At 36.6% G+C, this 22,436-nt stretch overlaps 1 protein-coding gene across 9 annotated transcripts in view; it reads right to left on the bottom strand.

The window, feature by feature from the left end:
• The window catches only part of NR3C1 (nuclear receptor subfamily 3 group C member 1), a 118,251-nt gene continuing 112,938 nt past the window's right edge, over positions 17,124–22,436 (bottom strand). For 7 of the 9 annotated variants that reach the window (XM_013965655.2, XM_005683086.3, XM_018050201.1 and 4 more), the window contains 2 exons: positions 21,828–21,985; positions 17,124–21,254 (listed from right to left, as the gene is read on the bottom strand). In XM_013965655.2, coding sequence (XP_013821109.1) covers positions 21,102–21,254; positions 21,828–21,985 — 311 coding nt within the window. In that variant the 3' untranslated portion in view covers positions 17,124–21,101. The remainder of the gene's footprint in view (positions 21,255–21,827; positions 21,986–22,436) is intronic. The other 2 variants (XM_018050203.1, XM_018050204.1) reach the window with 2 other exon arrangements.

The raw sequence follows: 22,436 nt of genomic DNA, 5'->3' as shown, positions 1-22,436 counted from the left end.
TTATTTTTAATGTTAAATTTTTTTTCCATTTTTATTTTACTTTATTTTACTTTACAATACTGTATTGGTTTTGCCATACATCAACATGAATCTGCCATGGGTGTACACATGTTCCCAATCCTGAACCCCTCTCCCACCTCCCTCCCCATACCATCTCTCTGGGTCACCCCAGTGCACCAGCCCCAGGCATCCTGTATCATGCATCGAACCTGGACAGGCGATTCGTTTCTTATATGATATTATATATGTTTCAATGCCATTCTCCCAAATCATCCCAGCCTCTCCCTCTCCCACAGAGTCCAAAAGACTGTTCTATACATCTGTGTCTCTTTTGCTGTCTCGCATACAGGGTTATTGTTACCATCTTTCTAAATTCCATATATATGTGTTAGTATACTGTATTGGTGTTTTTTTTTTTCTGGCTTACTTCACTCTGTATAATCGGCTCCAGTTTCATCTACCTCATTAGAACTGATTCAAATGTATTCTTTTTAATGGCTGAGTAATACTCCATTGTGTATATGTACTACAGCTTTCTTATCCATTCATCTGCTGATGGCCATCTAGGTTGCTTCCATGTCCTGGCTATTATAAACAGTGCTGTGATGAACATTGGGGTACACGTGTCTCTTTCAATTCTGGTTTCCTTGGTGTGTATGCCCAGAAGTGGGATTGCTGGGTCATAAGGCAGTTCTGTTTCCAGTTTTTTAAGGAATCTCCACACTGTTCTCCATAGTGGCTGTACTAGTTTGCATTCCCACCAACAGTGTAAGAGGGTTCCCTTTTCTCCGCACCCTCTCCACCATTTATTGCTTATAGACATTTGGATTGCAGCCATTCTGACTGATGTGAAATGGTACCTCATTGTGGTTTTGATTTGCATTTCTCTGATAATGAGTGATGTTGAGCATCTTTTCATGTGTTTGTTAGCCATCTGTATGTCTTCTTTGGAGAAATGTCTATTTAGTTCTTTGGCCCATTTTTTGATTGGGTCGTTTATTTTTCTGGAATTGAGCTGCAGGAGTTGCTTGTATATTTTTGAGATTAGTTGTTTGTCAGTTGCTTCATTTGCTATTATTTTCTCCCATTCTGAAGGCTGTCTTTTCACCTTGCTTATAGTTTCCTTTGTTGTGCAGAAGCTTTTAATTTTAATTAGGTCCCATTTGTTTATTTTTGCTTTTATTTCCAGTATTCTGGGAGGTGGGTCATAGGGGATCCTGCTGTGATTTATGTCGGAGAACATTTTGCCAATGTTCTCCTCTAGGAGTTTTTATAGTTTCTGGTCTTACATTTAGATCTTTAATCCACTTTGAGTTTATTTTTGTGTATGGTATTAGAAAGTGTTCTAGTTTCATTCTTTTACAAGTGGTTGACCGATTTTCCCAGCACCACTTGCTAAAGAGATTGTCTTTAATCCATTGTATATTCTTGCCCCCTTTGTAGAAGATAAGGTGTCCATAGGTGTGTGGATTTATCTCTGGCTTTCCGTTTCGTTCCATTGATCTATATTTCTGTCTTTGTGCTAGCACCATACTGTCTTGATGACTGTGGCTTTGTAGTACAGCCTGAAGTCAGGCAGGTTGATTCCTCCAGTTCCATTCTTCTTTCTCAAAATTGCTTTGGCTATTTGAGGTTTTTTGTATTTCCATACAAATTGTGAAATTATTTGTTCTAGCTCTGTGAAAAATACCGCTGGTAGCTTGATAGGGATTGCATTGAATCTGTAGATTGCTTTGGGTAATATACTCATTTTCACTATATTGATTCTTCAGATCCATGAACATGGTATATTTCTCTATCTATTAGTGTCCTCTTTGATTTCTTTCACCAGTGTTTTTTAGTTTTCTATATACAGGTCTTTAGTTTCTTTAGGTAGATATATTCCTAAGGATTTTATTGTTTTCGTTGCAATGGTGAATGTGATCGTTTCCTTAATTTCTTTTTCTACTTTCTCATTAGTATATAGGAATACAAGGGATTTCTGTGTGTTGATTTTATATCCTGCAATTTTACTATATTCATTGATTAGCTCTAGTAATTTTCTGGTGGAGTCTTTAGGGTTTTCTATGTAGAGGATCATGTCATCTGCAAACAGTGAGAGTTTTACTTCTTCTTTTCCAATTTGGATTCCTTTTATTTCTTTTACTGCTCTCATTGCAGTGGCTGAAACTTCCAGAACTATGTTGAATAGGAGCAGTGAAAGTAGGTACCATTGTCTTGTTCCTGACTTAAGGGGAAATGCTTTCAATGTTTCACCATTGAGGATAATGTTTGCTGTGGGTTTGTCATATATAGCTTTTATTATGTTGAGGTATGTTCCTTCTATTCCTGCTTTCTGGAGAGTTTTTTTTTTTAATCATAAATGGATGTTGCATTTTGTCAAAGGCTTTCTCTGCATCTATTGAGATAATCGTATGGCTTTTATTTTTCAATTTGTTAATGTGGTGAATTACATTGATTGATTTGCTGATATTGAAGAATCCTTGCATCCCTGAGATAAAGCCCACTTGGTCATGGTGTATGATCTTTTTAATGTGTTGTTCGATTCTGATTGCTAGAATTTTGTTAAGGATTTTTGCATCTATGTTCATCAGTGATATTGGCCTGTAGTTTTTTCTTTTCTTGTGGCGTCTTTGTCAGGTTTTGGTATTAGGGTGATGGTGGCCTCATAGAATGAGTTTGGAAGTTTACCTTCCTCTGCAATTTTCTGGAAGAGTTTGAGTAGGATAGGTGTTATCTCTTCTCTAAATTTTTGGTAGAATTCAGCTGTGAAGCCATCTGGACTTGGCCTTTTGTTTGCTGGAAGATTTCTGATTACAGTTTCAATTTCCGTGCTTGTGATAGGTCTGTTAAGATTTTCTATTTCTTCCTGGTTCAGTTTTGGAAAGTTGTACTTTTCTAAGAATTTGTCCATTTCTTCCACGTTGTCCATTTTATTGGCATATAATTGCTGATAGTAGTCTCTTATGATCCTTTGTATTTCTGTGTTGTCTGTTGTGATCTCTCCATTTTCATTTCTAATTTTATTGATTTGAATTTTTTCCCTTTGTTCCTTGATGAGTCTGGCTAATGGTTTGTCAATTTTATTGATCTTTTCAAAGAACCAGCTTTTGGCTTTGTTGATTTTTGCTATGGTCTCTTTTGTTTCTTTTGCATTTATTTCTGCCCTAATTTTAAAGATTTCTTTCCTTCTACTAACCCTGGTGTTCTCCATTTCTTCCTTTTCTAGTTGCTTTAAGTGTAGAGTTAGGTTATTTATTTGACTTTTTTCTTTTTTTTTTTTTGAGGTACGCCTATATTGCTATGAACTTTCCCCTTAGCACTGCTTTTATAGTGTCCCACAGGTTTTGGGTTGTGTTTTCATTTTCATTCATTTCTGTGCATATTTTGATTTCTTTTCTGATTTCTTCTGTGATTTGATGTCTCTGCTTTTTAATATGCTGTCTAGGTTGGTCATAACTTTCCTTCCAAGGAGTAATCATCTTTTAATTTCCTGGCTGCAGTCACCATCTGCAGTGATTTTGGAGCCCCCCAAAATAAAGTCTGACACTGTTTCCACTGTTTCCCCATCTATTTCCCATGAAGTGATGGGACCAGATTCCATGATCTTAGTTTTCTGAATGTTGAGCTTTAAGCCAACTTTTCACTCTCCTCTTTCATTTTCATCAAGAGGCTTTTGAGTTCCTCTTCATTTTCTGCCATAAGGGTGGTATCACCTGCATATCTAAGGTTGTTGATATTTTTCCTGGCAATCTTGATACCAGCTTGTGCTTCCTCCAGCCCAGCGTTTCTCATGATGTACTCTGCATAGAAGTTAAATAAGCAGGGAGACAATATACAGCCTTGATGTACTCTTTCTCCTATTTGGAACCAGTCTGTTGTTCCATCTCCAGTTCTAACTGTTGCTTCCTGACCTGTATACAGGTTTCTCAAGAGGCAGGTCAGGTGGTCTGGTATTCCCATCTTAAGAATTTTCCACAGTTTATTGTGATCCACGCAGTCAAGGGCTTTGGCATAGTCAATAAAGCAGAAATAGATGTTTTTCTGAAACTCTCTTGCTTTTTCCATGATCCAGCGGATGTTGGCAATTTGATCTCTGGTTCCTCTGCCTTTTCTAAAACCAGCGTGAACATCTGGAAGTTCATGGTTCACGTATTGCTGAAGCTTAGCTTGGAGAATTTTGAGCATTACTTTCCTAGCGTGTGAGATGAGAGCAATTGTGTGGTAGTTTGAGCATTCTTTGGTATTGCCTTTCTTTGGGTTTGGAATGAAAACTGACCTTTTCCAGTCCTGTGGCCACTGCTGAGTTTTCCAAATTTGCTGGCATATTGAGTGCAGCACTTTCACAGCATCATCTTTCAGGATTTGGAATAGATCAACTGGATTTCCATCACCTCTACTAGCTTTGTTCATAGTGATGCTTCCTAAGTCCCATTTGACTTCACGTTCCAGGATGTCTGGCTCTAGGTGCGTGTAAGTGATCACACCATTGTGATTATCCGGGTCATGAAGATCTTTTTGTACAGTTCTTCTGTGTATTCTTGCCACCTCTTCTTAATATCTTCTGCTTCTGTTAGGTCCATACCATTTCTGTCCTTTATTGTACCCATCTTTGAATGAAATGTTCCATTGGTATCTCTAATTTTCTTGAAGATATCTCTAATCTTTCCCATTCTGTTGCTTTCCTCTCTTTCTTTGCATTGATTGCTGAGGAAGGCTTTCTTATCTCTCCTTGCTATTCTTTGGAACTCTGCATTCAAATGGGTATATCTTTCCTTTTCTCCTTTGCTTTTCACTTCTCTTCTTTTCACAGCTATTTATAAGGCCTCCTCAGACAGCCATTTTTCTTTTTTGCATGTCTTTTTCTTGGGGATGGTCTTGATTCCTGTCTCCAGTACAGTGTCATGAGTCTCTGTCCATAGTTCATCAGGCACTCTGTTTATCGATCTAGTCTCTTAAATCTACTTCTCACTTCCATTGTATAGTCATAAGGGATTTGATTTAGGTCATACCTGAATGGTATAGTGGTTTTCCCCAGTTTCTTCAATTTAATTCTGAATTTGGCAATAAGGAGTTCATGATCTGGGCCACAGTCTGCTCCCAGTCTTCTTTTTGCTGACTGTATAAAGCTTCTCCATCTTCGTCTACAAAGAATATAATCAATCTGATTTCGGAATTAACCATTTGGTGATGTCCATGTGTAGACTCTTCTCTTGTGTTGTTGAAAGAGGGTGTTTGCTATGGCCAGTGCATTCTCTTGGAAAAACTGTGTTAGCCTTTGCCCTGCTTCATTTTGTACTCCAAGGCCAAGCTTGCATTTTGTAGCTTTCAGTTTACAGGTTTGTCACATATTTTGGTCAGGTTTATTTCTATTTCATACTGTTTGGAGGTATTGCAAATGGTATTTTTAAAATTCAACTTCTAATTTTTGTTACTAGTGCATAGAAATACAATTAATTGTTATATATTGATCTGGTATCCTGGGCATCAGCAAGTTTTTGTTGTTGTTAAGGGCCAGATAGTAAATATTGTACACATTGTAGGCCATATATTTCTTTTACAACTACTCAACTCTGCCTTTACAGTATTAAAGCAGCATACATAGGACTTAAATGCACATCTGTGTGTCAGGAACTCTTTTTTTTTTTTAAACAGAAATAGGAAATGGGCTGTTTGGCTATAAATCATATTTTGCTGACCCCTGTTGTATCCTGCAACCTTGCTAACCTGTATCATTTCCTGTAGCTTTTTCAAAAATAGTAATTTATTGACATGAAATTAATAAATAATAAAGTTTACCACTTAAGTAATTCAGTGGCATTTAGTATATTCTCAGTGTTGTGGAACCACCATCCACGTCTAGTTTAAAAATATTTCTGTAAATGCACAGTAAAACGCTTACTCATTAGTGATTTATTGCCATTATTCCCTTCCCCCAGACCCTCTCAACCAACCATCTTCCTTCTGTATTTGTAGATTTTTCTGTCCTAGATATTTCATGTGAATGAAATTACGTAAAATATCACATTTTGTGCCTGGCTTTTTTCACTTAACGTTTTGGAGGTTCATCCACATTGTAGCATGAATTCATACTTCATTTCTTTTTATGGCCAAATACTATTTTGTTTTTTATATATACTACCATTGATTCATCCACACACTCGTTGATGAACACGTGGAGTAATTTCCATTTTTTGGCTGTGGTAGATTGTGCTATTATGAACATGTGTAAATGTATTTACTTGAGTACCCCTTTTCAGTTCTTTTGGTTTTATACTTAGAAGTGGAATTGCAGGATCATGTGGTAATTCTGTTTAACTTTTTGGAGTCTAGTAGTTTTTCTATAGATTGCATGGAATTTCTGCATAGATATTGTCTATGAGTTAAAACAGTTTTACTCATTCCGTCTAATATAAGTACATTTTATTTCCTTCGTGCCTGATTGCATTGGTTAGGGCCTGCAGTATGGTATTAATGGAAGTGGTAAGAGGGTACATTCCTGTTTGGTTTGTTTTCTAACTGAAATTAGGAGGAAAGTGTTCAGTGTTTTTCCATTAAGTATGATGCCACAAGAAGGTCAGTCAGTTCAGTTCAGTTCAGTCACTCAGTCGTGTCCAACTCTTTGCGACCCCATGAATTGTGCAACGCCAGGCCTCCCTGTCCATCACCAACTCCCAGAGTTTACTCAGATTCACGTCCATCAAGTCAGTGATGCCATCCAGCCATCTCATCCTCGGTTGTCCCCTTCTCCTCCTGCCCCCAATCCCTCCCGGCATCAAGGTCTTTTCCAATGAGTCAACTCTTCGCATGAGGTGGCCAAAGTACTGGAGTTTCAGCTTTAGCATCATTCCTTTGAAAGAAATCCCAGGGCTGATCTCCTTCAAAATGGACTGGTTGGATCTCCTTGCAGTCCAGGGGACTCTCAAGAGTCTTCTCCAACACCACTGTTCAAAAGCATCAATTCTTCGGTGCTCAGCCTTCTTCACAGTCCAACTGTCACATCTATACACGACTACTGGAAAAACCATAGCCTGACTAGACGGACCTTAGTCGGGAAAGTAATGTCTCTGGTTTTCAATATACTATCTAGGTTGGTCATAACTTTTCTCCCAAGGAGTAGGCGTCTTTTAATTTCATGGCTGAAGTCACCATCTGCAAGAAGGTGGTGTTTTGTAAATACCTTTTATAAAGCTGAGGGAATTCCCTTCTATTCCTAGTTTGCTAAGAGGTTGTTTATTTTAAATTAGAACTGTATGTTGGGTTTTGTCAAATGCTTTGTATCTGTTTGGGTAATCACATGGAGTTTTCATTTTTTTCACAGTTGTGAATTGCATTGATTTTGAAATGTGGATCCAACCCTTGTTCTCGAGGTAACCCTTTGGTCATGATGTGTCATCCTTGTAATAAATTGTTAAATACTGTTTGCCAGAGTTATGTGTAGAGTTTTTCCATTATGTTCATTAGGGATATTAGTCTGTAGTTTTCTTTTCTTGTAGTTTTTGTCTAATTTTGGTATCTAGACCAGCATAATGCTGGTCTCTTAGAATGGATTGAGTAATATTCCCTCCTGTGCAGTTTTGTGTTTGGAAGAGTTTCTGTAGAATTGGTATTATTTCTCTCTGAAGTGTTTGGGTGAAATCACCAGTGAAACCATCTGGGCCCTGAAGTTTTCTTTATGGAAAGGTTTTTAACTACAAATTCAACTTAAATTTTCTTCCAAGGAGTAAGCGTCTTTCAATTTCATGACTGCAGTCACCATCTGCAGTGATTTTGGAGCCCAAAAAAATAAAGTCTGACACTGTTTCCACTGTTTGCCCATCTATTTCCCATGAAGTGATGGGACCGATGCCATGATGGACAGGGAGGCCTGGCGTGCTGCGATTCATGGGGTCGCAAAGAGTTGGACACAACTGAGCGACTGAACTTGTCAACTTAACTAATAGATAGAGGGCTAATTTGGGGCTTCCCAGGTGGCTCAGTGGTAAGAATCAACCTGCCAAGGCAGGAGACATGGGTTTGATCCCTGGGTCAGGAAGACACCCTTGGAGAAGGAAGTGGCAACACACTCCAGTATTCTTGCCTTGGAAATCCCATTGACAGAAGAGCCTGGCGGGCTACCGTCCATGAGGTTGTAAAAGAGTCGAACATGACTTAGCAACTGAACAACAACAACAATAGGACTAATAAGGTTATTTGTTTCTTTCCTGTTTTTTAAAGCATCTTTTTTGAGCTGTAATAGAATAGCAAAAAATGTACCCATTTAAAATGTATAATTCACGTATCTTTTGTATACTCACAGTTGTACAATCATGAAGATAGTTTTATTTTAGAACATTTTTGTTACCTTTTAAAAGAATCTTGGTACCCACTAAGGGTTTCTGAGATGGTGCTAGTGGGTAAAGAACCCACCTGCCAATGTAGGAGACATGAGATATGGGTTCAGTCTCTGGATTGGGACGATCCCCTGGAGAAGGAATGGCAACCCGCTCCAGTATTCTTTTTACTTATTATTTTTAAATGAAGCAAAGATGAATATTTTTAATGATAAAAGGTACAATTCACAAAGCAGATAGACATCATAAATGGTTAGACACCTAACAACAAAGAAACAAAGGTACATGAAGCAAAAAGCAGAAGAAATACAAGGGAAAAGAAAAAATATATAATAATGATGGGCAGATTAGCATTTCTCTGAGAATATAAAGAGCAGAAAAAATAAGAATAGGAGCTTCTTGAGTGATGTCGGTAAATTAACTATAGTAGATTTCTATTTTATGTGAATTTATATTAATCTCATATTCTACATAAATATATTTCAATTTTTTATCTCATACATTGTTATTAGATGTACATAGGACATTTAGAAAAACTGGCAAAAAGATAAACATTACTAAATTTCAGAAAGTAGAATTCTTTTTTTGTGTGTGATTTTACCGTCTGAGCCACCAGGGAAGCCCAGGAATACTGGAGTAGGTAGCCTTTCCCTTCTCCAGGAGATCTTCCCAACCCAGGGAAGGTTGGTTGTAGGTTCTTGAACCGGGGTCTCTTGCATTGCAGATGGATTCTTTATCAGGTGAGCTACCAGGGAAGCCTGATTCTATTATACATGTACACATATATTATTTTTGAAATCATTTTCCATTATATGTTATTACAAGGTATTGACTGTAGTTCCCTGTGCTATACAGTAAACCTTTGTTGCTTGTATCATACATGTTTTTTTAGATTAGAAATCTAGCATTCTATTCATACTAAGTCTAATAAGTGGAATCAAAATGTAAATATTTTAGGCAAAAATTCATAGTTTTTCTAAAATACATAATACAGAGTATTTATATTAGTATACAAGGGCTTTTGTATTATGCTGGATAAAGGCTTGAGAAAGAACATCAGGAAAAATATGGAGAAATTGGAAAATATAAACTACATGAAACGGGAGCACTGAATATGAAACAGAAAAAGTGAAACAAAGTAGAAAAATATAAAAGATCCTCATATAGTTCAGTTGGCTTTAAACTGAACTATGGTTTTAAACATGGCTATTCATTAGAAACATATCTGGAGCTCTGGCAAGAAAAAGCAATATGTTGGCATTTGTAGTTTTCAAAAAATTACAAGATAATTCTCATATGTATCTGGATTTTAAAAAGTGATTACAAGTTTTTCTATTAAATGGTAGTTTTGATGATAATAGAATTATATTATTTTTCTCTTGGCCAAACATGATATATTGGTATTAAGTAAGCACTAGTTACATAATCACAATAGTGAAAGATGTTTATCAGTTTTCACAATCAATAGCCAGATAAAAAATAAAAGATAATTCCAGTTGCAAGCTGTAATGGGACCATGGTGAACCTAACAATATAAAATAACTACATGCAAATTGTGGGGTCAAGCAGAGTGATGTGGAAAGTGGAAGTGCATGCATGCACATGTTTTCATCTGCTCAGGTAGTGTATGTCTTTTGGTTGGTGCATTTAATCCAGTTACATTTAAGGTGATTATTGATATGTATGATCCTATTACTGTTTTCTTAATTGTTTAGGATTCATTTTCTGTAGGTAGGTCTTTTCCTTCTCTTTGTTTCCTGCTTAGAGAAGTTCCTTTAGCATTTGTATAAAGCTGGTTTGGTGGTGCTGAATTCTCTTAACTTTTGCTTGTCTGGAAGACTTTTGATTTCTCCATGAAATCTGAAGGAGAGTCTGGCTGGGTAGAGTATTGTTGGTTGTAGGTTCTTCCTTTTCATCATTCTAAATATATCATGCCATTCCCTTCTGGCTTGTAGAGTTTCTGTTGAGAAATCAGCTGATAGCCTGATGGGAATTCCCTTGTATGTTATTTGTTGTTTTTCCCTTGTTATTTTTAAATATTTTATCTCTATATTTAATTTTTGTCAGTTGGATTGCTATGTGTCTCAGTGTGTTCCTCCGTGGGTCTATCCTGCCTGAGACTTTGTGCTTCCTGGACGTGGTTGACTATTTCCTTTCCTATGTTAGGGAAGTTATAGCTATTGTCTCTTCAAATATTTTCTCAGGCCCTTTCTCTCTTCTCCTTCTGGGACTCCTGTAATGCTAATGATGTGGTGTGTTTAATGCTGTCCCAGAGCTCTCTTAGGCTGTCTTCATTTCTTTTCATTCTTTTTTCTATATTCTGTTCTGCAGCAGTGATTTCCATCATTCTGTCCTCCAGGTCATTTATCCATGCTTCTGCCTCAGTTATTCCACTGTTGATTCTTTCTAGTGTATTATTTTTCTCTGTTCTTTAGTTCTTCTAGGTCTTTGGTAAACATTTCTTGCATCTTTTTTCAGGATCCTGAATCATCTTCATTATTATTATTCTGAATTCTCTTTTTGAAAGACTGTTTATCTCCATTTAGTTGTTTTTCTGGGGTTTTATCTTGTCCCTTCATCTGGGGTACAACTTTGTGCTTTTTCATGCTGGTTAACTTTCTATAATGCGGTTTTTGTTTTAGTCGCTGTGGGACTGTGGTTCTTCTTGCTTCTTCTGTCTGCCCTCTGATGGAGGAGGCTAAAAGGCTTGTGTAAGCTTCCTGATGGGAGAGACTGGTGGTGGGAAAAACTAGGTCTTGCTGTAGCTTGCAGGTCTTGCTCAGGAAAGCTTTAATCCAATTTTCTGCTGTTGGGCTTCACTCTCCTTTATATTATGGGCTTCCCTGATAGCTCAGTTGGTAAAGAATCTGCCTGCAGTGCAGGGGATCCTGGTTCAATTCCTGGGTCGGGAAGATCCACTGGAGAAGGGATAGGCTACCCACTCCAATATTCTTGGATTTCCCTTGTAGTTCAGCTGGTAGAGAATCCACCTGCAGTGTGGGAGACCTGCGTTTGATCCCTGGGTTGGGAAGATCCCCTGGAGAAGAGAAAAGCTACCCACTTCAGTATTCTGGCCTAGAGAATTCCATGGATTGTATAGTCCATGGGGTCGCAAAGAGTCAGACATGACTGAGCAACTTTCACTTCACTTTAGTTCTGCTGATTTGGTAGTATTTTGGCCTGAGGCAATCCTCCAAGAGGGTTTACAGCAAGGGGGATCTTCCCAGGCTGCTGCAACCAGTGCCTCTGTCCCTGTGGTGAGCCCTTGCCAACACACACCTCCACAGGAGACCTTCCAACACTAGCAGGTGGATTTGGTTCAGTCTCCTGTAGGGTCTTACCTACAGGCCTGCTTACCTCTGAGTCTTGTGTATGCAAGGTTTTGTTTGTGCCCTCCAGGTCTGGAGTCTGTTTCCCCCAGGCTTGTGGAAGTCTTGTAATCAAGTCCCACTGGCCTTCAAGGTCAGATTCCCCAGGGATTCCCAGTCCCTTTGTCATATCCTCACGCTGGGAAGCCTGACATGGGCTTTGTAACCTTCACAACAGTGGGAGAACTTCTTTGGTATTATTGTTCTCCAGTTTGTGGGTCACTCACCTGGAAGGTATGGTATGTGATTTTATCGTGATTGTGCCCCTCCTGTTGTCTTGCTGTGGCTTCTTCTTTGACTTTGGATGTGGGGTATCTTATTTTAGTAGGTTCCAGCCCCCTCCTGTCGATGGTTGTTCAACAACTAGTTGTGATTTTGGTACTCTCACAGGAGGAGATGTGCATATGTCGTTTACTCTGCCATCTTGACCCAGAAGCCCACTCCAGTATACTTGTGTGGAGAATCCCAAGGCCAGAGGAGCCTGGTGGGCTACAGTCCGTAAGGTTGTAAGCAGTCAGACCCAACTGAAGTGACTTAGCACACATGCAGCACCCAATAAGTGGTCACTTTTCAATATCCCCTCCTCCTCCCTCAGCCCCTGGACATCTCAAATCTACTTTTTGTCTCTATAGATTTGTTTATTCTGGACATTTAATGTAAGTGGATTTATAAAGTGTGATCTTTTATGACTAACTTCTTTTGCTTAGCATAGTATTTGTGAAGTTCATCCAAAAAAACATATGTATCAGTATTTCACTTCATTGCCAAAATAATATTTCATTGTACAAATATCCTGCATGTTATTTATTCATTCATCAGTTGATGGAAATTTAGATTGTTTCCACTTTTGAGGGCATTATGAACAATAGTCCTGTGAATATTTGTGTATAAATTTTTGTGTGGACATGTTTTCATCTCTTGACTATATAAAAGTTCACAATTTTGATTTTTAGCTCAAATTGTCCTCCTGTTCATTAATGACATTTAATGAAATTTAATTCATATTTATATTCATCGTTATAGTGATAGCCCTGGGAAAGTGTCCACGTGAGGTAAACAGGCTGGTCCTCTTTTTCAGACTTCTTATTGACCAGAAAAAAAATCTGCACAGAAAACTTAGATAAGACCTATAACTTCCCATTGCTCGTTTGATCTTACTGCACTGGCACTGTTCTTCTCATGCTTTGAGATACTGATTGGAAATTGAAGGCTCTTTCTGTAAGAATGTTGAGTGCCTCTGAGTAACCTTTGCCAAGGTCTGATAGTTGGGAATATACAGGAAAATGAAAATGCAGGCCAGTGATAGAACAGCTTGACTTTTTAAAATTAGAATATGTGAGGTTGGAAATTTATATGCAGTTGTGTTCATCACATCACTCTTCATTTGATTCACCTTGACTTTTTCTGTATGTTTTTGGGGGATAGCATTAAAAATAAAATTCCCCTTTTCTCTTGGATTTTCTTAGATTTATTTATTTGTTTTCCTCTAATAATTTTATAGCTTCTGGTCTTACATTTCAGTTTTTAATCCATTTTGAGTTTATCTTTGTGTATGGTGTTAGGAAGTGTTCTAATTCCATTCTTTTACAGGTAACTGTCCAATTTTCCCAGAGGCTGTCTTTGCTCCATTGCATATTCTTGCCTCCTTTGTCAAAAATAAGGTACCATAGGCACGTGGATTTATCTCTGGGCTGTCTTGTTCCATATTTCTGTTTTTGTGCTAGTACCATACTGTCTTGATGACTGTAGCTTTGTAGTATAGCCTGAAGTCAGGAAAGTTGATTCCTCCAGCTCTGTTCTTCTTTCTCAAGATTGGTTTGGGTATTCAGGGTCTTTTTATTCCATGTGAATTGTGAAATTTTTGTTCTAGTTTTGTTGAAAAATGCCATTGGTAATTTGATAGGGATCACACTGAATCTGTAGATTACATTTGGTCATATAGTTATTTTAATAATATTGATTCTTCCAACCTAAGAACATGCAGTATCTGTCCATCTGTTTGTCAGCTTTGAATTCTTTCATCAGTGTCTTACAGTTTTCTGTATACAGATCTTTTGTCATCTTAGGTAGATTTATTCCTATTTTATTCTTTTTTGTTGCAATGGTGACTGGGATTGATACCTTCTTTTTGATTTTTCATTGTTTATAGGAATACAAGTGATTTCTGTGTATTGATTTTGTGTTGTGTGACTGCTAAATTCACTGATTAGCTCTAGTAATTTTCTAACAGTATCTTTAGGGTTGTCTGTGTATAGTATCGTGAAAGGAAGACACCTTCTTATAGGCTTTCCTGAAAATCAGCTGCACCTGCCTTTTGTATTCAAAGTACTTTGTACCAGGTGCTGATACAGTGAACAAAAGTTACACATTTGCTTACATCCACTCTTAGATGTAGTGTGTGTGTGTGTGTGTGTGTATAAATATATATAAGCTACATACCATAAAACTTTAAGTGTAAATCTTAATGATTTTTATTAAAATTTCTGAGTTGTGTAGCTATCATTATAATCCAATTTTAAAACATTTCCATCTTCCCATAAAGTTCCCTCATACTATTTTCACTTGAGCCCTGATGCCGCCCCCAGTCATAGGAAACCATTGACCTGCCTTTTGACTATAGCTTTGCCTTTTCTGGACATCTTATATACATGAAATCAAGTAATATGCGGTCTCTTTGTGTGAATTCTTTAGCTTGAGGTTCATTCATATTATAGCATGCACCACTCTCTCTTTTATTGTTGTGTGGTATTCTACTCTGCTTTGCTTACAATTCTTTTCTATTGTATGGCTGGCTATACATAAGAACTGAAATATAGCTATGCCACATTTTGTTTATGTGTTGATTCATTTGTTGATGTTTTATTTGTTATGTATTTATGTTGTTGGACATTTGAGTTCTTTTTGTTTTTTGTCTATTATAAAAAATGGTGCTGTGAGTATCTGCATGCATGTCATTGTATACCCATGTTTTTATTCCTTTTGAATAGATACATAGCAGTGGAATTGTTGAACTGCGTGTCTCATCTTTGATTCCTTGAAGGCAGGAACATCATGTTGAAGTTTTTAGTATTGGCTTAGTGGTTGGTCTTTGAATTGGCTCCTCTAGCATGCCTGCCACACAGTGGGTCGGGCAACTGATCAACAGGTATTTATGACATAATTTCATGTTCTGTGATCCCTTGTTTGGTTTTTATGTGCACTATATCTCCTGTTACACCCACTCGGAGTTACTTTTATCTCTATTCTTTGCAATGCTAGCAAACAATCCTAATGGTTTCGGATGATCTAGATTTTTATTTCCAGCATAACTCCATGTATACTCAAAGACAGTACTTTCTAAGACAATGCCACATTAACAGTAATAAAAACTATGGCTTATTTAGTGTATACATATTATTCTATTGATTTATGGAGAGGGTATAAAGATGAATAATATAAACTGTCTTTTATTCAAGTGGGTTGGATAGAATGAGGAAAGTTTTTTGGGTGTCTGATGCATTCTGTATGAACTGTTTTGTTCTGATGTTAGCTTGTCTGTGACCAAATAAAGTAAAAAATGTTTCCCTACCAAAGTATGGTTTCATTCTAACTGGGCAATAGAAACCTGACATAAGAAAAGAAGACTGGATTCTCTGCACTAAAGCAAATGCTATAAAGTTACTAATGCTGTTAAGAACCATGTACTGCCAGTTAATAGAAATTAGCTGAAGGTCTAAGAAAAAATGCACTCAAAATTCAGGCTCTTACTTTTACTTGCCAAACTAATCATAAATTTTGACTTACATCAGTGTTCATTTATAAATGACTCTCTTCCTCTGTTTGAGTGTAGCCCATATTCTCTACATAGCTTGAAGAAATGTGTTAATTTTCCTGGGGGTGTTAAGTGAGACAGGTTCCTTGTACAGTATATTTGACAAAACAAACGGTATTGGACACATGGTAGAACACGTTTTTTAAGAGAAGGAATTATCATTGTTAAATGTGTAAGTCAAAATAGCTGTGGTTAAATTAAAATGATTGAGATTAGGTCAAAGGCTTGACATAGAATGGTCAACATTGGCTCATTTAATCTAGTTAGGAGCTTCATATTAATAATTTCTCAGTAATGTTTAAGAACATGGACTCTGGAGCCAGATGCCCAGTATTTAAAAACAAACAAAAAGCAGACCTAAAAAGCCCTGCTTAACCACTTGCAAGCTTTGTAACCTAGGTAAGTTAGTTGTTTAAGCCACAGTTGTCTCATACAAATACAGTGAGCTTATATAAGGTTTATAGTAGCACTTATAGAGTTTCTAAGTTTAAATGAAGTAATACATTGAAACATGATGCCTGGTGTAAAGTTAAGTGTTCAGTAAAACACATATTTAAAAACAGAAAAGCAACCCCAGTTCCCTGGGAATTTGTAGACTAGAGCCATATTCTCTGACGTGGTAAACAGCCTCATTACAAAGATTTTTCATTCAGATTTCAATAAAATGGGTTAGCAGCTATGAATCAGGTGTTTAAACTCTGAGCTTGTTCCCTTTTTATGAAATGGAGTTACGTTCCTTAGCATTTGTTTTTGTTTCATTTGCTTGTTGGGTAGGTGAGGATTAACTGCTATATGTGAAAGTGTTCTACAAATGTAAGGCTAATACTTGAATAGTAAAGCAATAATATGTATACATACTAGTAAGCCACTGGGAAGGGAAGCTTCTTACATACTTTTGCAAATGACTGAAGGTAGGAATAGTAATTTTCTGGTTCATATTTGAACTTCAGTATTTATCATATAGTGGGTACACAGCAAATACTTAGTATACATATGACAGGTAAGATGGACTTGGTTTTAAAATTGTAATGCCTTTTCCTTAGGGATGGAGGTTACATGTGGAGAGAAGAGTATTTATGGGGAAGTTTGTTAGATCATCCAGTTTATGGATATGATTGGACACATGCTTTTGGAAATACTACATAAATTAATTGTATAGAATAACTGGTTTACCATTTTACCCCTTTTGCCTTTTTGTCTATAATATGCAATATTGCTGTATTTACTGAACGTTTACGTCCTTTTTTGGAGAATTGATGTTAATTTAAGTAAGGTAAGAATCTTGATGAGCTAATCAGTTTACATAAAATAGCATTTTCATTGGAAAAGGCTTGAATGAGTTCTTCCTTCCCTTAGTACCCTTTGCAGTAGTTGGCACATGACCATTTGAGGCACAGATAGGACAGTTTTTGGGTCTTTGGTGCCAGAGTTAAGCTCATTTTGAATTTATGCTTTATTAGCATGTAAACCTGCCACACTGACATTTAAATGTCCTCTTTAGCAGCGTAAGCTCCCTGAGGTGATAACTCTACGTTCAATAGAAGAGGGAAGAAAAGCAGGAGGAAAAGTGAAACTGCATGAGTTCTACAAAAGCATGTTGGAGTCATATAATGAAAAAGCAGATTTTTTTTTATTATGATGTTTCTCCATATTTGGCATTGCTGTAAATGGCTAACTAACATTTACTGCCAATTCAGTACAAATGTGTGGTTTGGTAATACCAGAACAGCAAATTTAAATGAAAAAATAAAAGTTAAACATTTCCACACAAGATTTTACAGTCTGACATTTCACTGCGTAGGTAAAAAGACACTTTTTTTTAAACTACATATTATTATTCAGCATGAATAAAAAACTACAACTTTTATTTTTTAAACAGGAGTCACTGATTTTAATTTTTACACATTTTAAAATTACTGTGATAAAAAATAATGAAAAAGCTTCTTAATAATGCCATACACAGTATAATATAGATTTGTCCCCATTATATAGCATTTGTTTAATATACAAAATAGAATATTGACACACTTGAATCTATATGTAGTTAAGCAAGTTATTTGAGGAGGGTATTTTCATACAGCCTTTCATCAGAAAATAAAATCCTTCTTTCAGGCATTTGCTAGAGAGAAGCTAATCCTTTCCCAAAAACCTGGTCACTAATCCCTTGGTGGACCAGGCTGACTGACCATAGTCTGGAAAATGATAAACTTCCATTCCAAGTGGTTAACATGTCCTCCTTACACTCTTAGTTTCTCTTCTAATTCTCAAACCAGGCACAGAAAAACACATTCATATACAGCTGCAGTCTTTTCAGTGATCTACCAAGATCGAAATCTTACTGAGGGCTGTCACAGTTCTTAACTTTTGACAGATCAAAGTATAATAAGTACAATAATAATGTCCATTCCATGGTGATGTAGTTTTAGGATATTTAACAGAGAACTAAAATGATAATACAGTGATAATTGGTTGTATAGGTAGATATGTAAAGTTGGAGTTGCTCGTTCTCCCATTCCTCAGTTCTGAAGTGAGCCTGGCTTTCCTTAATATGTGTATCAGAGCTCATCCTATGCTAAACCCTAAGTTGTGCACAGACACTAGTCGTGTGTGCTTTCCTTTTGCTGTGTCGTCTTCTTTCCAGGAGAAGGCAGGTGCACGTTTAGGTTCCCCTCACATAGTTTTCGACAGTTGGGTGTATATCCCCCCAGACACTTGTCTTGTATCCTATAGCAAGGCCTGAAAACACAGAGAGGGTCCCTTTTTCCACCAGTAATTAAAAATACTTTTCAGGATTTGTGACTCATCTACGCATGTCACCTATCACTAAAATTACTATACACTTTTATAGTTTGGGATGGCAGCATACCAAATATATAGAAAATGAAGCTCCTTTCAGACAGCACCATAGTTTTCTTCACTTAAGCCCATAATTACACTCACACACAATTAAGGTAAATTTCTTCTTTCCTACATTTTCTAAAAGGTCACGGCTTCTTTTTCCATTTAACGTACAGCTTCCTATAGCGTCATGAATGTCAGTCCATTTTCTTTTAACAACAAAGTGCACTTGTCTTTATTCACTGAGCTCGATTTTTAGGAGCCAAGGTTGTTGGGGCTAAAATTAAGATTAATGTGTGGTACACTTTCTGATTTTAATCAGGTAATACTCTATAAATGATTAATAATTTATCTTTCAGAACTTATTTTTTGAAAACACTATCACTGATACTATTCAAGCAATATTTCTTAGGCACCAAAAATTTCACATCCAGCTGGGATACAAATCATTTTAAAATACTTTGAGATCAATTTAAAGAATTACAAAAGGAGTATTCCCTTTTTAGAGAGCATTCAAAAAGCAAATGATTACATTTTTATTAAATAATTTCTCCAAAATACTGAAAAATAACAACATTCAAAAAGCATTCAAAGAAAACATAAACATGTCCTCATTTTATTAGGAAATGAACTCTGAGAGGATAGAAAGGAATTAGTGTATTATTGGCAGCCTATGAGATTCTGCGCTATTTACATATTGCTGGTACCTCAATGCGTATTATTGCCAAACTGTTACACTGTTGGGGAGGCTGTATGTGATGGTGCCTGTAAACACCACCTTTCTGTCCTGTTAACACGCTTTAGCACAAGGGGAGATTTAGTGAACTAAACCTGTGCAGACAGATGCACTGTTGGAATGAGAAGGGTGGTCATTCTGGGAGGCAGAGGATTACTTCCTCTCTGATCTGAATGGGACGGAGCCTCAATAACCTTCACGGTGCACAGGGCCAGTCTCCATTTCCCTCTCCCTCTGGAGCAGACCTGTTTGGTTTCTGAGACCATTGCTGTCTGCATGAATGCTTGCACACATTATAAACCATATAGGTTATCCATCAGCATTTCTTTGACCCTACAAAAAATATATAACATGTCATGATAAAACAATCTCATCTAAAAATCATTCTTATTTTACACTATACAAGCTATTTTACAATCATTTTAATAAATTGCATGTAAAGCTGCAGTAGCCCTTCCCTTCCCAGATTAGTGAATACCAATATGATATATATCTGAAACTATAACTAAATATAAAAATATATTAGAAGTTTCATATTTTTAATATTAGATTTTCCATTTTCTATTACACAAATAATTTGGCCACCTTGAATAGAAATCAGATTTCTTGTGGCTTAGTAAATGTAAGTTTTGAGTTTACAGAAAGTTGGTAAGGTGTACACAGAAAGGGCTACTACAGCTTCTATCTTGTTTAAAATGATAATTCTCAACAGTGAGAAGGAGAAATTCACATGACTTTGATTAAACTCTATGGTACACATAAGGCTGTGAGGGATGTATAGTTTTATGAACATGGAAGTCTGACATACAGTTCTAGAATCAGAAAAATCAGTAGCTGAGCTTTCCTGTATCCCCAGGAAAGAAAGACCAATTGGTGACAAATGGGAATGTGAAAATGGGTGTCTAGCCACTTTTGCCATATTAGAGATTTTTGGGAGGGGGTAAAGTTTAGTGGGAGGAATTACTTGGACTGGTTAAAAACACTCAACCGTGTTTCAGCTGGTTATCTGGAATTATAACTTTTAGGAAGTTTTACAAACTACAGCAAAAGGTCCTGAAAGACAGTTTACCAACTTTCTTCCCATCTAACCATTGCAGAGATAGGTAGGGCGTTAGGTACAAACAGGGCCTCTTGGTAGTGTTTTTTTTTAATTAGTCTTTCGCAATCCACGGTTTACCCAGCAGGTTACTGGACTAGGTGCTCTACACCAGTTAGGAGGGTTAATTTGCACAATCTATATAATTCTCCACTGAAGCAAATATATACAAAATATGAGCTTTTTTGACAAGAAAACTGGAGATTTGAGTCAATTTTTGTGGTCTTCTGATAGCTAACTGCCATCAGGTTAGAAGCACCGACCCATTTTCACACAGAAGATTAATGTTTAGAGTTTGATTAGGAAAGCTATGAACTAGCTGCCCATCTTAAACAGCTGTACAATAACTTGAATACAAAAATTATGTAAGAAAAAATGAGCAAGCGTAGTTCACTGAATATAAAGGAAATTGTTAAAACCAGACAGTAATAGCTATAAAAGGCACAACTTCCCTTTTCTGATATACACTTGTAAACTTTGTTTCAGGTTTCCATGCATAAATCAAAAAAATGCTATCCTAACTATACAGGGGAAAATATATCAACAAAAAGTCTAAAAAATTTTTTCCAGCCAACTGTGAAAAGTATGAGCAGAAATTTTATCACACAGGCTTCGGGCACTGGTGGTTTAGGTGCCATCCTTCTCTGAAAGTGGAGCTTATACACCCACATTATTGGCTCTAATTTTTGGGATCCACCAACTCTCACTTTCTACTTTGCCCATCACTGAAAAGTGATAGCTCAACTGCTTCTGTTGCCAAGTCTTGGCCCTCTTTAAACCACATGTAGTGCATATTCAAAACAAAAACAAAATCCAGACAAAAACAAAAAAATAAAACTGCTACCGGACAGATTGATAGTTTGTACAATAAAAGCTATAAATTCAACTTTCTTTAAGGCAACCTTTCTTATTAAGGCAGTCACTTTTGATGAAACAGAAGTTTTTTGATATTTCCACTTGAATATTTTGGTATCTGATTGGTGATGATTTCAGCTAACATCTCTGGGAATTCAATACTCATAGTCTTATCCAAAAATGTTTGGAAGCAATAGTTAAGAAGATTTTCAACCACCTGCAAGAGAAGATATAGTGATGATCAGTCTTAAGAACTTAGCGGTAGAGACATCTCATGGTTGTTTTGGCCTCCCCCTCCTTTTTTTTTTTTTTTTTTAAATTTCTGACCTGGAATATACCAATCTGCTGGAATTGCCCAGGTAAGAAAGAAGTTTACTTAAAATGAGCACTCAGTTACCAAATACATTTGAATTTCTTAAATTGTATACAGAATTATATGGAATTAAGTGTTTCATGATGAATTGTGATACCACAGTATATGAAGGACACATTCAAACTTATTAGATAAATTCATAAAGAAATAGGGAATTCTGCCTTTTAAAAAAAAGTGCCATTACATTCTGTACTAGTATCTTGATGTTAGATGCATATGACTAGAAATGGTATTTCATAATTGACTGTAGGAGAATTGTGTGCCAAACTGAACTTCATAGCCTGAAATCAAACCATGACCAAAATCAATGAATGAGGGGGACCCTAAAACTATTGGTATGTAATTATATACACTAATCAGGACATACTTTGTCTCAGGAAATTCTTTTGATACTTGGATTTTTTGTTTGACACTTACATCATGCATGGAGTCCAAGAGTTTTGTCAGTTGATAAAACCGCTGCCAGTTCTGACTGGAGTTTCCTTCCCTCTTGACAATGGCTTTTCCTAGCTCTTTGATGTAGGTCATTCTAATTTCATCAAATAGTTCTTGACTCTTCAAGCCTTCCTTAGGAACTAAAAGGTTAATTGTAATCAATTAAAGAATTTTCTTGTGATAACTTTTCATATATACAAGTAGGACATTTATCAGTAATAGATCATTTCATGTTTTACACTGTATTTAATGCACTGTTAAAATATAAGCATTTTGAAAGATTATGAAACTACAGCCACATGAGAATATGGGATAAAGAAAATTGGAGGATGTTAACTTTGGGTTTATCATGTTGTTTCTCATCTGTAAATGGATCTAGTAAACACCTTCCTCCTTAGTTCACAAAGCTAGTGTGAAGACCAAACAATACACTGATTGTCATTCTGCCCTTGAGTTGAATTCTAGTAAAGACATAGATGGCTTCAACAAGTGTTTATTCCACCAGTTACATCTTGGAATATCTGTGATAAAACCAATTAGGACCTTAAAACCAGCATGCAGTATATTTTATTAATGTGTTAACATACTGAG

The sequence above is a fragment of the Capra hircus genome, chromosome 7 (genome assembly GCF_001704415.2).
Source record: "Capra hircus breed San Clemente chromosome 7, ASM170441v1, whole genome shotgun sequence".
In the NCBI taxonomy this organism is placed as follows: Eukaryota; Metazoa; Chordata; class Mammalia; order Artiodactyla; family Bovidae; genus Capra; species Capra hircus.
The sequence above is the reverse complement of the archived record's forward strand: the minus strand, read 5'-3'. Positions and strand labels throughout refer to the sequence as shown.